Source organism: Mirounga leonina, unplaced genomic scaffold (assembly GCF_011800145.1).
Source record: "Mirounga leonina isolate KUSES-001 unplaced genomic scaffold, KU_Mleo_1.0 Mir_488, whole genome shotgun sequence".
Lineage (NCBI taxonomy): Eukaryota > Metazoa > Chordata > Mammalia > Carnivora > Phocidae > Mirounga > Mirounga leonina.
In genome coordinates, this window is record NW_023270777.1 from 1,548,471 (window position 1) to 1,562,071 (window position 13,601).

The 13,601-nt window shown below is 64.9% G+C and overlaps 1 protein-coding gene across 1 annotated transcript; it reads left to right on the forward strand.

Moving 5' to 3' along the window:
- Positions 1 to 35: 35 nt before the first annotated feature.
- On the forward strand, positions 36 to 12,723 carry CAMTA2 (calmodulin binding transcription activator 2; the record flags this gene model as incomplete). Its single annotated transcript, XM_034989373.1, is given in 19 exon segments — positions 36 to 280; positions 986 to 1,080; positions 1,267 to 1,370; positions 2,463 to 2,530; positions 2,613 to 2,748; positions 3,255 to 3,341; positions 3,493 to 3,646; positions 3,914 to 4,048; positions 4,546 to 5,486; positions 6,084 to 6,210; positions 7,336 to 7,470; positions 9,095 to 9,210; positions 9,776 to 9,960; positions 10,251 to 10,329; positions 10,438 to 10,660; positions 10,751 to 11,055; positions 11,872 to 12,068; positions 12,284 to 12,467; positions 12,569 to 12,723. Coding segments are annotated over 19 exon segments (3,431 nt in total), but the record flags the coding sequence as incomplete, so codon positions are not given.
- Between the last annotated feature and the right edge of the window lie 878 nt (positions 12,724 to 13,601).

The window sequence follows — 13,601 nt, forward strand, 5'->3', positions numbered from 1 at the left end:
GGGCGCTCCCACGTCGGGGCGTCTCCGGGGACCCCCGCCCCGGGCCGCTCGGCTCCCTGGCAGGCTGCCGGGCCGGGACTGCGCACCTGCGCCCTGGGGCGGAGTCCTCACCCCGACCGGCTGCCCTGCACACAGCTAGCGCGGACGGGCCTCCTCCCCTCTCCACCGCGGACACCTGGCGGAGCCCGCCGCCCGGAGCCCGCGCTGGGAGCATCCTCCCGCTTCCATCTGTTCCCTCGGGAGGGTGGGGGCTCAGGCTGGAGCCAGAGCGGTAGATGGGGTACGGCGGGCCTGGAGGCCAGGGGAAGCGGAGGCGTTCGGGGAGAGCGCTGGTGGAGGAGGGGTGGGGAGGGCCGGGAGCCTCAGAGTGGAGGATGGGTCGTCCTGGGGCTGGGAAGCCGAGGCCTGGATACCCGGCCCAGATCGACCGGGCCCTGACGGACCTGGAGGGGAGGGAGGAGGTTACGATCAGTCGTCAGATCGGCCCTTCCCCTTGCAAGTATCAAATCGAGAAGGAACCCAGGGTGTGTCTTGTAAGGCCCAGCTCTCCGGCGGACTTAGACCTCCAGCCCTCCCCCCAGCGTCTAGGCTCCCATTTGCCGAACCGTCCTCAAGGACCAGGCCCCCGAAGTGCCAGCCCCCAGGCCCTGACCCCTGCGCAGCCCCAGCTTCCACGGCGACAGCCCCTGCCGCAGGGCCTGGGAAGCGCCAGCCGGGCCAGCCTCCCCCTCCCCCGCCCACTGGTCTCTTCCTGATGACTCTGTCCGTGGTGTCTCCCCACCCGTGCTGGTTCCTGGCACCGGGTCTGGATTCTCCCTCTCCTCCATGCCCAGCTCTACTCACATCTCAGTCTGGCCCCTTCCCCCTGCCTGCTCATCTTTCCCGGCTACCACGACGCAGTTCCACACCCCTCTCCCAGCTCCTCCTCCTCATCCTGGGTCAATGTGGGGGGTTTCTGCCATGACCTTGTTCTCTCCCTTCCCAGCACAGACTCCCCCTCCCCCCGGCCCCTCAGGCCGGGGGTGACCTTGCCCCCTGGAGCCCTCACCATGAATTCCAAGGACACCACCGAGGTTGCCGGTGAGTTCACAGCCCAGGTTCCCAGCCTTTCTTTCTCCCGGCTGTGGTGACCCTCGAGTTCTTGCGTCCCTGCTCCCCTTGTCATGGTTCAGTCCCCCCACCAGTGCTTTGGATTCAGCCCCTTTGCCCTGGGCTGCCGGACGGGTCAGAGGAAGCACACGAACCCTCCCTTCTGATTCCCTCTAGAGAACAGCCACCACCTGAAGATCTTTCTCCCCAAGAAGCTGCTGGAGTGTCTTCCTCGCTGTCAACTGCTGCCGCCAGAGCGACTTCGGTGGAATACAAATGAGGTTTTCTGGGGGAGCCTTGGGTAGGGCCTGGCAAGGTGGGTTGGAGGATGGTGGATGGGGGTCCTCCTAAGTGCAGAGCACTGCTCTAAGCTCTTTGGGGGCCCCAGAGGAGGTGTAGAGACCTGCATCTTATAGGCGCTCACTCCTGGGCACATCCACCCGGGGAAAAGTAACAGCAAGCAGCAACAAAATACTTCTTACAAACTGAGCGATGTGCTCAGCACCTGAGCTCAGTTACCTCCTTCAGTCCTTTACCGGCCCCGTGGAGCAGACACAGTTGTTCTCCCCATGCTATAGGGGAGGAAATGGGTCTACCTTGTGTAGTTTATTTAACTCTGGAGCTTTTGCTTTTAACCACCGCTGACGCTGGCTCCTTCTGGAGGCATGGTCCTCGTGTTATACACCTTCCGTGTCCTCCCCCCTCCCCACACGCACACACAATGGTTTGTGTGTACTCAGCGCTTGATTATTTCATTAGATGAGAATCGTCAGCGAGAGGACATATGCGTGTGTGATTGCTGTAAATGCAGGAAGGGCCAGGGCAGGGAGCGGGGCTTGGTGGAGATCTGGGAAGGGATGTGATCTGTGGGATGACTAGGGTGTCCAGGCTGAGAGAAATGGGTGCATGGCATTCAGGCCTGAGGGGGGACACTAACATTCAGGAGCTCAGGGCTCAGGGCACGTTCAGAGGAGAATCCATGGCTGGTCTGGCAGGGATCGTAGGTGGAACATAGGTAAATGGTGGGAGCGGTTTTATCCCTGGTCTGAGAGAAGCTCGGAGTCAGGTTGAGGAATTCGGAAATCCTGGCAGTGTCGAGCCATTGAGGTTTTCTGAGTCAGGAAGTGGCACAAATGGGATTTGGAAAGTAAAATCAGAGGCGGCACGAAGCATGGAGGATGGAGAGTTTGGACTTGGCCCTGGCTGAGGAAGAGGGAAGGAGAGATTAGACCCGGGTCTGAGATGGAGCCTGGGACCCAGGAGGGCAGCGGTTCTTGCTGGGAGCCTCCAGTAGCCGCCAGAGCTCAGCGGAGCAGGAGGCCAGCCCCAGAGTCTACGCGGGGACCCCCAGCTGAGTGCCCCTTGTCCTACAGGAGATCGCATCCTACTTGATCACCTTTGAGAAGCATGACGAGTGGCTGTCCTGTGCCCCAAAGACAAGGTGAGCGGGTTCATGAAGGCGGGCAGCGGCGGGGCTCCTGGATTCCCGCCGCAGAACTCAAGGCCAGCCCTCCCCTCGTCAGGCCTCAGAACGGCTCCATCATCCTCTACAACCGCAAGAAGGTGAAGTACCGGAAGGACGGGTACCTGTGGAAGAAGCGGAAGGATGGGAAGACCACGCGAGAGGACCACATGAAGCTGAAGGTCCAGGGCATGGAGGTGAGGCAGGTGTCCAGCCGTCAGCCCCGGCCGTCAGCCCCGGCTGCCCTCCTCCGTCCTCAGCGGGGCTCTGGCCCACCTCCTCCCACCCTCCCGGCCACTCCCCTTCTCACTGCCGTGGCTCAGCCCACTGGCCGCCTCCCACGTCCCTCCGTGACCCAGCTCTCTAGGACTCAGGCGCCCCCCGAGGCCGCCCAGGCCCATTCCCCTTAGGGGTCCAAGTCCTGAACCTCTGAGCACGGGTTTCCCTCCCTCGAATCACTGCTCCTCATCTCGGATGTGCCCTCGCCCTGCCCTCTGATCTCTAGACAGTCCCTCCCGTATGTCCCGTCTGCTCCGCCTTGTGAGGCCCCGGCCCCAGTGTCCCCGTGGCGCGGGGTGCCGGGATGGGGAGTAGGTGGGGGTGGGCGAGGGCTGATGAGGAACTGGTGGAAAGACTGGGATTCCTGCAAAGGGGCTGAACAGAGGAAGAGTTGGGGAGCAGACTAGCCCTCCCCCCACCCCAGCCTGTCTCCTGGCAGTGTCTGTATGGCTGCTACGTTCACTCTTCCATCGTCCCCACATTCCATCGGCGCTGTTACTGGCTGCTGCAGGTAAGGGAGGTGGGGTCTGAGATGACCCACTGGGTTCCTCCGAGTGGGAGGAGGAGCCTGGGAAGAGGGGAGGGGGGTGGGGGACGGAGGCGCCAGGCCTGGGAGGAGAGCGGGCCCCCACGGTGCTCTGTGTGTGCCCTTGTGCTCTCAGAACCCCGACATCGTGCTTGTGCACTACCTGAACGTCCCAGCCCTGGAGGATTGTGGGAAGGGCTGCAGCCCCATCTTTTGTTCCGTCAGCAGCGACCGTCGCGAGTGGCTCAAGTGGTCCCGGGAGGAGCTGCTGGGGCAGCTGAAGCCCATGTGTAAGGCGCTCCCAGGGGGCGAGGAGACAGGCGCCTCCCGGGGGGGGGGGCGGGGGGGGGGTCTGTACCCCCAGCGTGGGGTGAGCGGCTCCCTGCGAGCCAGGGGGTGCTCCCCTGAGGGGGCGCGAGGATCCTGGCGCGTTCTGAGCTCTTGCCATTGCGGAGAAGGGGCCGAAGGAGGTTTGTGAGCTTTGCGGCTGCTGGCCGGGAGTCTCGGGGCCTGTCCTGTGGGATCCCCAGCACCCCCCCACCCCGACGCTCTTCCAGTTCATGGCATCAAGTGGAGCTGCGGGAGCGGGACAGAGGAGTTCTCAGTGGAGCAGCTGGTGCAGCAGATCCTGGACAGCCACCCGGCCAAGCCCGCGCCGCGAACCCACGCCTGTCTGTGCAGCGGGGGCCTCGGTGCGTGACCCCTGGCCCCGGAGCTGTCTTCCCGCCAGTGCCCCACCTTCCTCGCTTCCTCGGGCCTCTCTGTCCTGCTAGCGTTTGCATGCTGACTTGCACGTCTTTTGCATATCCCAGAAAGAGGGCCGGTTGAAGAGGCCTTCCCGCCTTCCCGCCGGGGCACGCTGGCCCGGCCCAGGCTCTCCGTCTGTCTGCTGCCCTTAGCGGCTCTGGGCCACCCCAGCGTGACCGTTCACACCCAGCCCCAGCCTTACGGCTAGTTGGCACCCCCTCGGTTGTGTTCTCACATCCCTTCTCTTTGCCTTTACCTGCTTGTCTCAGCTGCGGTCCCCGCAGAGCCCCTCCGGTCCTGTTTAATTTGGGGGTGCACGCCTGCCTCCCAGTGGCCGCAGCCGATAGTACGGCTGTCGTCCGGGGCCGGGTGCGGGAAGCTGGTGACGCGGCGGGGAAGGGATGGTGGAGAACCGCGATCCTCCCGCCCCTTCCCACCGCAGGTTCGGGGAGCCTCACCCACAAGTGCGGCAGCACGAAACACCGCATCATCTCTCCCAAAGTGGAGCCCCGAGCTTTAACGCTGACCTCTGTCCCCCACCCCCACCCCCCGGAGCCCCCTCCGCTGATAGCCCCTCTTCCCCCGGAGCTCCCCAAGGCACACACTTCCCCTTCCTCCTCTTCCTCCTCGTCCTCCTCTTCCTCCGGCTTTGCAGAACCCCTAGAGATCAGACCTAGCCCTCCCACCTCCCGAGGGGGCTCATCCAGAGGAGGCACCGCAATCCTCCTCCTGACGGGACTGGAGCAGCGGACCGGGGGCTTGACGCCCACCAGGCACTTGGCTCCCCAGGCTGATCCTAGGCCTTCCATGAGCTTGGCTGTGGTCGTAGGCTCTGAGGCCTCTGCCCCACCAGCTCCTCCCAGCCCTGCCTTTGACCCGGATCGTTTTCTCAACAGCCCCCAGAGGGGCCAGACGTACGGAGGGGGGCAGGGGGTAAGCCCAGACTTCCCCGAGGCAGAGGCCGCCCACACCCCCTGCCCTGCCCTGGAGCCCGCTGCTGCCCTAGAGCCCCAGGCTGCTCGGGGTCCCCCTCCTCCGCCAGGAGCAGGTGGGAGAAGAGGAAATCGCTTCTTCATCCAAGACGATGGCAGTGGGGAGGAGCTCAAGGCCCAGGGGGCCACTCCCCCTGCACCTTCACCCCCTCCTTCACCCCCACCCTCACCTGCCCCCCTGGAGCCGGCAGGCAGGGGAGGCAGAGGGGAGGCCTTGTTTGGAGGAGCTGCTGGGGCCAGCGAACTGGAGCCCTTCAGTCTTGCATCATTCCCAGACCTCATGGGAGAGCTCATCAGCGATGAGGCTCCAGGCGCCCCTGCCCCAGCCGCCCAGCTCTCTCCTGCTCTTAGCACCATCACGGACTTCTCCCCAGAGTGGTCCTACCCGGAGGTGAGCCTCGGGCCCCAGACCCTCCTCCATCCCACTCAGCCAGTGCTGCCCCCTGCTCTCCCCTGACTGCGTGGCAGCTTCGCTCTTGTCCTGTCCCTCTCTGTATGCAGAGCAGAGCATAGCTGCTTCCCTCGTCTCTGCAGCTAGCCTCTGTCCCTCCCTCCCCCACCCCCCGCGGGCTGGGTGTGGTCGTGTGAGTCCCCCAGGTGCCCTCGTTGCGGACTTGGGGAAGCCGAGGGTTTGTCCCCTGCAATGAAGTTCTGCTCTCTGCTGCCCCAGAGAACGAGAGGAGGAACCTCAGTGGGAGGACAGTGGGAGCCCAAGGCAAGGGCTTCGGCCCATGACCGCTGTCTGCCAATCAGTTGGCAGCCTTGGGGGAAGCAGTGAGTTCCCTGTTGCTGGCAGGAGTGTTGGGAGGAGGGCCAGGCTAGCTGACCTCACCCCGCTGGGTCCTGCCCCATCCCTGTACCCCAGAATCTAGCCCAGGGCCTGCCGTACCGCACGTGCTCCCTCAGGGTCTGAATTCATGATGAGTGAATGAGCGAATGAACACCCAACCGAGTTCCAGTGGCATGACTCTGGGCTTCGTCTCTGCAGGGTGGGGTCAAGGTGCTCATCACAGGTCCCTGGACAGAGGCCGCCGAGCATTACTCCTGTGTCTTCGATCACATCGCCGTGCCAGCCTCGCTTGTCCAGCCTGGGGTCTTACGCTGCTACTGTCCTGGTATGGGGGTGGGGCGTGCTCAGGGGAGGGGCCGGCTCGTGGGCTGGTGAGCTCCGTGCTCCCCCAGCAGGCACATGAGTCTGGGTGCATGTCTCAGAAGGTCTAGGCTCCGGCGTAAGCGATCTAGTCCTTAGCTGACTGGCGGCCTTCCGGGTCTGCGGCCCCCCGTCCTGGGAGGTCAGGCATTTGACCCAGCGGGCCTCCACTGTCCGTGCAGGCCCTCTGGCTTGGTTGCAGTCAGTCTCTGGTTCCAGTCCAGGGAGCTCTCAGGAGCATGAGGAGAGAGACACGTTGGTCTCTCTCGGCCAGTCTTGGACTAAAGGACGTTGCCTCCTAGACCTGGGCCGTCTGGTAAGGTAGCCGTTAGCCACGTGGGCCCATGGAAGTTCATTAGAACGAACTAAAACGTAGGACTCGGCACCTCCCTCCCAGCAAGCACACGCTGAGGGTTCAGTAGCCACCCTGCTGGACGGTGCCGATCCCGGACGCGTCTGGCACTGAGGAAGCTCCGTCACACAGCACAGCCTAGAGCTCAGTGCCGAGGCTCCCCTCTGCCCTCTGCCTCCGACCTTGCTCCTTACCTGCACCCAGCAGTCAGCTGCTGTGGGACCGCGGGGACCACCAGAGTGACGGGGCGACGGACTGGCTGTGAGCACGCCCCATCGCAGCAGCCTGGTCCGGGGGTGCGTGAGCGGCAAGGGCAGACCAGGGAGGCTGGGTGCTGGGATTCGTCTCAGCCTGTAGTCTGGGGACCGGGGCCTGGTGGATTCGTTCTCAAGGCCAGAGACACGGAGAGCCCGGGACACAGCTCTCACTGGACCCTGCGGTGAGCAGCTGCTTCTCCTTCCCCGACCTCGGTGACCGGCTCGTGCCCTCTGTGCCCAGACCTTGGGGGACCAGGCTGCTTCCTAAGCAGAGGTGTTTGTGGACGCTCCGCTCCCAGGCCTGGTGCCGACTTCACCGCAGGGTCTACAACCCCAGGTGTCTCAGGCCCAGCCCCCAGTAGGTATTAGGTCCTTGAACGATCGGAATCGCGCCAGCTTTGAAACGTCGTGTGTGGCCCTCACATGGGGCCAGAGGAGGAGCCAGGGAGAGAGCCCCTGTCGCTGACCCTGCCCCCCCCAGCCCATGAGGTGGGGCTGGTGTCTTTGCAGGTGGCGGGGCGGGAGGGGCCCCTTTCTGCCTCTGTGCTCTTTGAGTATCGAGCCCGCCGGTTCCTGTCACTGCCTAGTACTCAGCTCGACTGGTTGTCACTGGACGGTGAGTACCCCATGTTGGGCCCAGCATTGGAGTGGGACGCGCTTCTAGACCCCCCAGGACTCAGGTGGCCACCGCCCTGCCCCCGATTTACCACCCTTTCCCCAGCTGCTGCTTCATGGGTCAGTTCTAAAGGCGGCAGCGACTGTCTCTCCCGTCCTCTCCCCAGAAATCTTGGGAGCTGTCTCTGGCCCAGCCCTTGGCCTGTCCTGTCCCAAAGATGGACTGTAGGCAGGCGGGGCCAGGAGGCGGGAGCAGCGTACGTGGGGTGTACGTGGGTGCTTCACAAGCACACGTGTGTACTGATGGGCGTGTTGCAATTTCCTTGCTGCTTTTCCCTCTACTTTTGAGGTCAGGTGTTTGCTCTAAGAAATTTGGGAATAACAGAGAAGCATAAAGTAGAAAATTGACCGTATCGTTCCTCAGTGACATTCACCTTTAATACACTTCAACACACTTTCCTATACAAACAGGCGCGCGTGCACACGTATGTGTACTTAAATTGAGAACTGTGCGTTCCTTTGCTGGTTCTCCTTCCCGTGCCTCCCAGTGCGGTGTCCCCACGGCCCCTGCGTCCAGCTCGGGGTCTCCTCCTCTGGGTTTCTCTCCCTTGCGCTGCCGTCCCTGCTGAGCCCGCCTCCCTCGCTCCCTCCATCATGCCCCTGCTGTTTCATCCCTGGGGGGCCCCTCCCAAAGCCCTGCTGTCTGGACGCGGGGGCTCCTCCCTCCCCCTGCTTCCTGGTTCCACTGTGCCTCCTTCCCTTCTGTGTTGCTTGTTTGGCTCATCTCCCCGCGGTCCTGTCCCTCCTCTCCTTCACCTTGTTGACCCTTCTGCTCGGTGTCTGCCCTCCTCCCCACCGTCCCCTCTAGGCCCTGAGCCCCTTCCGCCCTGGCATCTCAAGCAGGACATCCACAACCTCCACCCTGCTTCGTGCCTGTTTTCCCGTGGCTCCGATCCCCTGCCGCCTCCCCTCCTTGTCCTCGTGTGATCTCAGGAGGGCACAGATAGAGCTTGGCGTGTGCGTGTGTGCGTGTGTGTGTGCATGTGCGTTCTTGTGCACGGGGTGGGGGGAAGAGGAGGAGGAATGGACATGGTGATCCATCTCTGTCACCTTCCAGCCCCGCCATCCTCTTTGTGGACAGCTGCGGGGGGCTGGGTGGAGGGGGTGGTGCTTCTTAAATCACAGCCCCCGAGCTCTCTTGGGCAGTGGATAACAGAGAGGAGGGGCCCTGGAGTCCTTCAGCCCCAGCATGGGGGATAGAGGTAGTGTCTGGGGCAAGGAGAGCTGGCGGAGGGCTCACCTAGAGGGCCAGGGGTGTGTGAGTGTGAGCGTGAGCGGGTGTGAGCGTGAGCGTGAGCGATCTGGGGCAGCACGGGGCCGCACACTGGAATCCCTACCACATCTGTGTTCTGAAGGACATGGTTTTAGTTCCGGATTCTGGTCCCAGGTCAGCGGGAAGTGTTAAAAGCTCTAGTTTAAGGACTGCGTCCTGGGTGGGCTGCATGTAGGGTGAGGGGTCAAAGGGGGCCTCCCCTCCCAGGTGGTGGTACAGGGCCAGTTGTGGTGTTGGGGGCATCTCCCAGACCCCGCCCGCCGCTCAGCCTCCCGTACCTCTTCCCCCTCAGACAACCAGTTCCGAATGTCCATTCTGGAGCGGCTAGAGCAGATGGAGAAGCGAATGGCGGACATGGCAGCAGCCGGGCAGGCTTCCTGCCGCGGTCCTGACGCACCTCCAATCCAGGTAGCTCCGCGAGGGGGGAGGTCTGGGTGGGGAGCCGAGGAGGGTCCTCCCAGAGAAAATGGCTGTGCTGAGACTCTCCTGTCCCTCGTGTCCCCAGCCTCCTCCTCCCTGACGTCACCCTGTGGCAGGAGTGGCTATTCTGGGCACCCTCTTGGCATGACAGGCTTCAGACTATTTCTGATCTGAAGCGGGTGGGGGTGAAGGCGGGCGTGGGGGAGGGGATGGGGAGCCTGGGGGCCGGCACTCATAGGCCCCGGGGCTCTGAGGACAGGGACGGGGAGAGGACGCAGGGTCATCTGTGGGCATGGCGCTGACCAGAGCCGGTGTGCGGGCGCACACGGGCAAGGCCGTGTGGGGTCCGGCTGCCAGAGTGGCTGGAGGAAGCCAGTCATGGGAGTGGGGGACGCCCGGGAGCCCGAGCTGGGAGAACTGAAGGCCCACGGAGGTCTGGGTGGTAGGAACCTGGAAGGGAGGTGTGGGGAGAGGACAGGTGGAGGTGGCCAAGGCCATCCCAAGGCAGGGGGCCAGGCTCTCAGGTCCCTGCATAAGGGGGTCTGTTCCACAGGACGAAGGCCAGGGGCCCGGCTTTGAGGCACGTGTGGTGGTCTTGGTAGAGAGCATGATCCCACGCTCCACCTGGAGGGGTCCCGAACGTCTGGCGCACGGAAGCCCCTTCCGGGGCATGAGCCTCCTGCACCTGGCCGCTGCCCAGGGCTACGCGCGCCTCATCGAGACCCTGAGCCAGTGGCGGTGAGCAGGGCTGCGGGGAGGGGGCACCAGTGCCGGGGACTGAGGAGGGAGCTGTGCTCACTGTGGGAAGAGGGGCGGGGAGAGGACTCACACTCGGCGAATTTTAACGCCCCCCCGACTTGGGACGCTGACTTTCGGAGCTCCTCAGGCTCTGCGTCTCTTCGAGGGCCTCGCCCCCTGACCTTAGTGCTTCTAGACTAATTGCTTCCTGGCTCCTTCAATTCTGATGCTCCCGCAGCGCCTGCCCTTACCCTGACCAGACTCTGGTGTCCCTGCCCCAAATCCTCCAGGAGCGTGGGGACTGGGAGCTTGGACCTAGAGCAGGAGGCTGACCCGCTCAACGTGGACCACTTCTCTTGCACCCCTCTGGTGAGCGCACGCAGGGTGGCGGGGGGCCAGGCGTGCTGCCGGGGGGGGGGGGGTCGGGGGGGGGGGCGGGGGGGGCCCCCGGCCCTCCCCCCCCCCCCCCGCCCGCAGATGTGGGCCTGCGCCCTGGGCCACCTGGAGGCCGCGGTGCTCCTCTTCCGCTGGAACAGGCAGGCGCTGAGCATCCCCGACTCTCTGGGCCGGCTGCCCCTGTCCGTGGCGCACTCCCGGGGTCACGTGCGTCTCGCCCGCTGCCTGCAGGAGCTGCAGAGACAGGAAGCTTCAGCCGAGCCCCCGCTCGCCCTGTCGCCCCCCTCCTCCAGCCCCGACACTGGTGAGGGCCGTCCCCAGTCTTCCTGAGGAGGCTGTGGGTGGGAGGAGGACGGCCAGGGCTCCCGCTACCCTGGCTCCCCTCCCCTCGCAGGGCTGAGCAGCGTCTCCTCGCCCTCGGAGCTGTCGGACGGCACCTTCTCCGTCACGTCGGCCTACTCCAGTGCCCCAGACGGCAGTCCTCCGCCTGCGCCTCGGCCGGCCTCCGAGATCGCCATGCAGGACATTGTCCCTGGCCAGGTCTCCTCGGGTGCCCCTGAGGCCCCCCTATTCCTCATGGACTGTGAAGCCACCAACCCCCAGGGGCCAGCCCCCTCACCGCCTCCTCTCCCACCAGCCCCGGACGGTGGGGCTGCCCCAGAGGACACGGATGGCCTGCCAGCTGTGGACGTGATCCCGGTACACAGCCCGCCGCAGAGCTGTGAGGGGCGGGGTGGGGGGGGGCGGCGCAGACACTGAGCATCCCACAAAGCAGAAGTAGGGTCTGGCTTCAGTTTGGGAAGAAGGGGCCGGTTACCTTTGTTTTGGGGACGGGTATGGGAACCCTTTGCTTAGGTCCTGACAGAGATTGGGACTCAGAAATCATGAGGCATCAGAGGTTGAACATCCTGGGGAGTGGCCTCAGCTGGAGCTGGGTTGTAGGGATTCCCCACTGATCCATGAAGACAGGATTCTCGGGGAAGCGGGGCGGCGTGATGGAGTGAGGAGCCGGGAGGCCGGCATGGGGATAACAGCGAGGAGTCTGGGAGAGCGCAGCAGGGCACTGCTCTGCCCAAACCCGGGACCTGCCTGCCTCAGAGAGGCCACCGGACTCACTGCGCAGCACAGAAGTCCAGACAGAGTACCGCGCTGCGTGTGGCCGGCCCGGAGTGCACAGGGGGCGTGGAGGGGGGCTCGAGGATGCTGGGGTTGCGGGCCCAGCCTCCCGAAGGGCAAGTGCTCCATTCGCTCAGTTCCTGAATCCCCACCTGGAGCAGGTCCTTCCCGTCCCGTTTTCCACGTCTCCACACAGAGGGCTGTACACCCATGTGGGAGCCCAGGGGGTGTAAATGCAAGAATCGGAGCGTGGGGAGCAGGGACAGCCGTTCGCGAGGCCTCAGGGTCTGGTGGTGAGGGGAGTGACGGGACAGGACGTGGACGGTGGCTACACTGTGGCGGGCAGGAGCACCTGGCAGTCGGGGCGGCTCCGGACTCGGCAGCTTCTCCTTCATGCAGGTGGACATGATCTCACTGGCCAAGCAGATCATCGAAGCCACGCCGGAGCGGATTAAACGAGAGGACTTCTCGGGGCTGCCCGAGGCCGGAGCGCCCATGAGGGAGCGCACAGGGGCCCTGGGGCTCAGTGAGACCATGTCGTGGCTGGCCAGCTACCTGGAGAACGTGGACCATTTCCCCAGCTCAGCCCCTCCCAGGTGACCAGCTCAGGACAGAGCATCCAGACGCGTCCACGGCACATGGGAGCGGGGAAGGAGCCTCTCCCACAGCCAGAGTCCACTGCGGCTCGGGCCCCAGGGCCTTTGAGGGAAGGATGAACTGGCTGGGGAGCTCTCCCTTCGCCGCGGTCCCTGGGCAGAGGAGGAGGGACCTCACGCGCCCCGTGACCTCCCTTCTCCCTGTTCCCCTCCAGCGAACTGCCCTTTGAGCGTGGGCGCCTGGCCGTCCCTCCAGCACCCTCCTGGGCAGAGTTTCTGTCTGCCTCCGCCGGCGGCAAGATGGAGAGTGATTTCGCCCTGCTGACGCTGTCGGATCACGAGCAGCGGGAACTGTACGAGGCGGCTCGCGTCATCCAGACAGCCTTCCGCAAGTACAAGGTCGGAGGGCTGCGGAGATCGGGGGCTCGCGGCCAGCCGAGGGGCAGGTCGGGAGTCGGCCAGGTGGGCCCCTGGGGGCTGACTTCCGTGTCTTGCCGCAGGGCCGGAGGCTGAAGGAGCAGGAGGAGGTGGCTGCGGCCGTGATCCAGCGCTGCTACCGCAAGTACAAGCAGGTGAGAGCCTGGGCTCTGGACGGCGCACATGCGCGCGCACCCGCACGCACGTGCCCCCCACGCACCTGCACCCGCACCCGCGCGCGCATGCGCATCCTCACTCCAGAGCGCGGCTGAAGCCCTAACTCCCCTTCTCTCTCCACAAGCTGACCTGGATTGCGCTTAAGGTATCAGGCACGAGGTCTGGGTGGGAGGTTGTCCGTGATGATTCGGCCTTCCCGTGAGCGTGTGGATTAGAGACTTGCACCAGCTGAACCTGGGGGTGACCCGCAGGGGTCCGGGTCTCTGTCCCTGCAGTTCAGCCCCCGTCCCCTCCCCCCGTGTCTGCAGTTTGCACTCTATAAGAAGATGACCCAGGCGGCCATCCTGATCCAGAGCAAGTTCCGAAGCTACTATGAACAGAAGCGGTTTCAGCAGAGCCGCCGGGCGGCTGTACTCATCCAGCAGCACTACCGCTCCTACCGCCGCCGGCCGGGGCCTCCCCACCGGCCCACGGGCAGCCTGCCCGCCCGCAGCAAGTACGGCCGCCCGCAGCCCTCCACGTCCAGGCCCGAGGCCCCGAGCCCAACTCCGAGCCCAGCATCCTGCCCTGCCTCTCCCTGCGGGTCCCGGGGGGCTGAGCCCAGCATCCTGCCCCTGCCTCTCCTGGCCAGTCCTGGGGGGCTGAGCCCAGCATCCTGCCCCTGCCTCTCCCTGCCGGCCCCGGGGGGCTGAGCCCAGCATCCTGCCCGTGTCTCCCTGCCGGCCCCGGGGGGCTGAGCCCAGCATCCTGCCCCTGCCTCTCCCTGCGGGTCCCGGGGGGCTGAGCCCAGCATCCTGCCCCTGCCTCTCCCTGCGGGTCCCGGGGGGCTGAGCCCAGCATCCTGCCCCTGCCTCTCCCTGCGGGTCCCGGGGGGCTGAGCCCAGCATCCTGCCCCTGCCTCTCCCTGCGGGTCCCGGGGGGCTGAGCCCAGCATCCTGC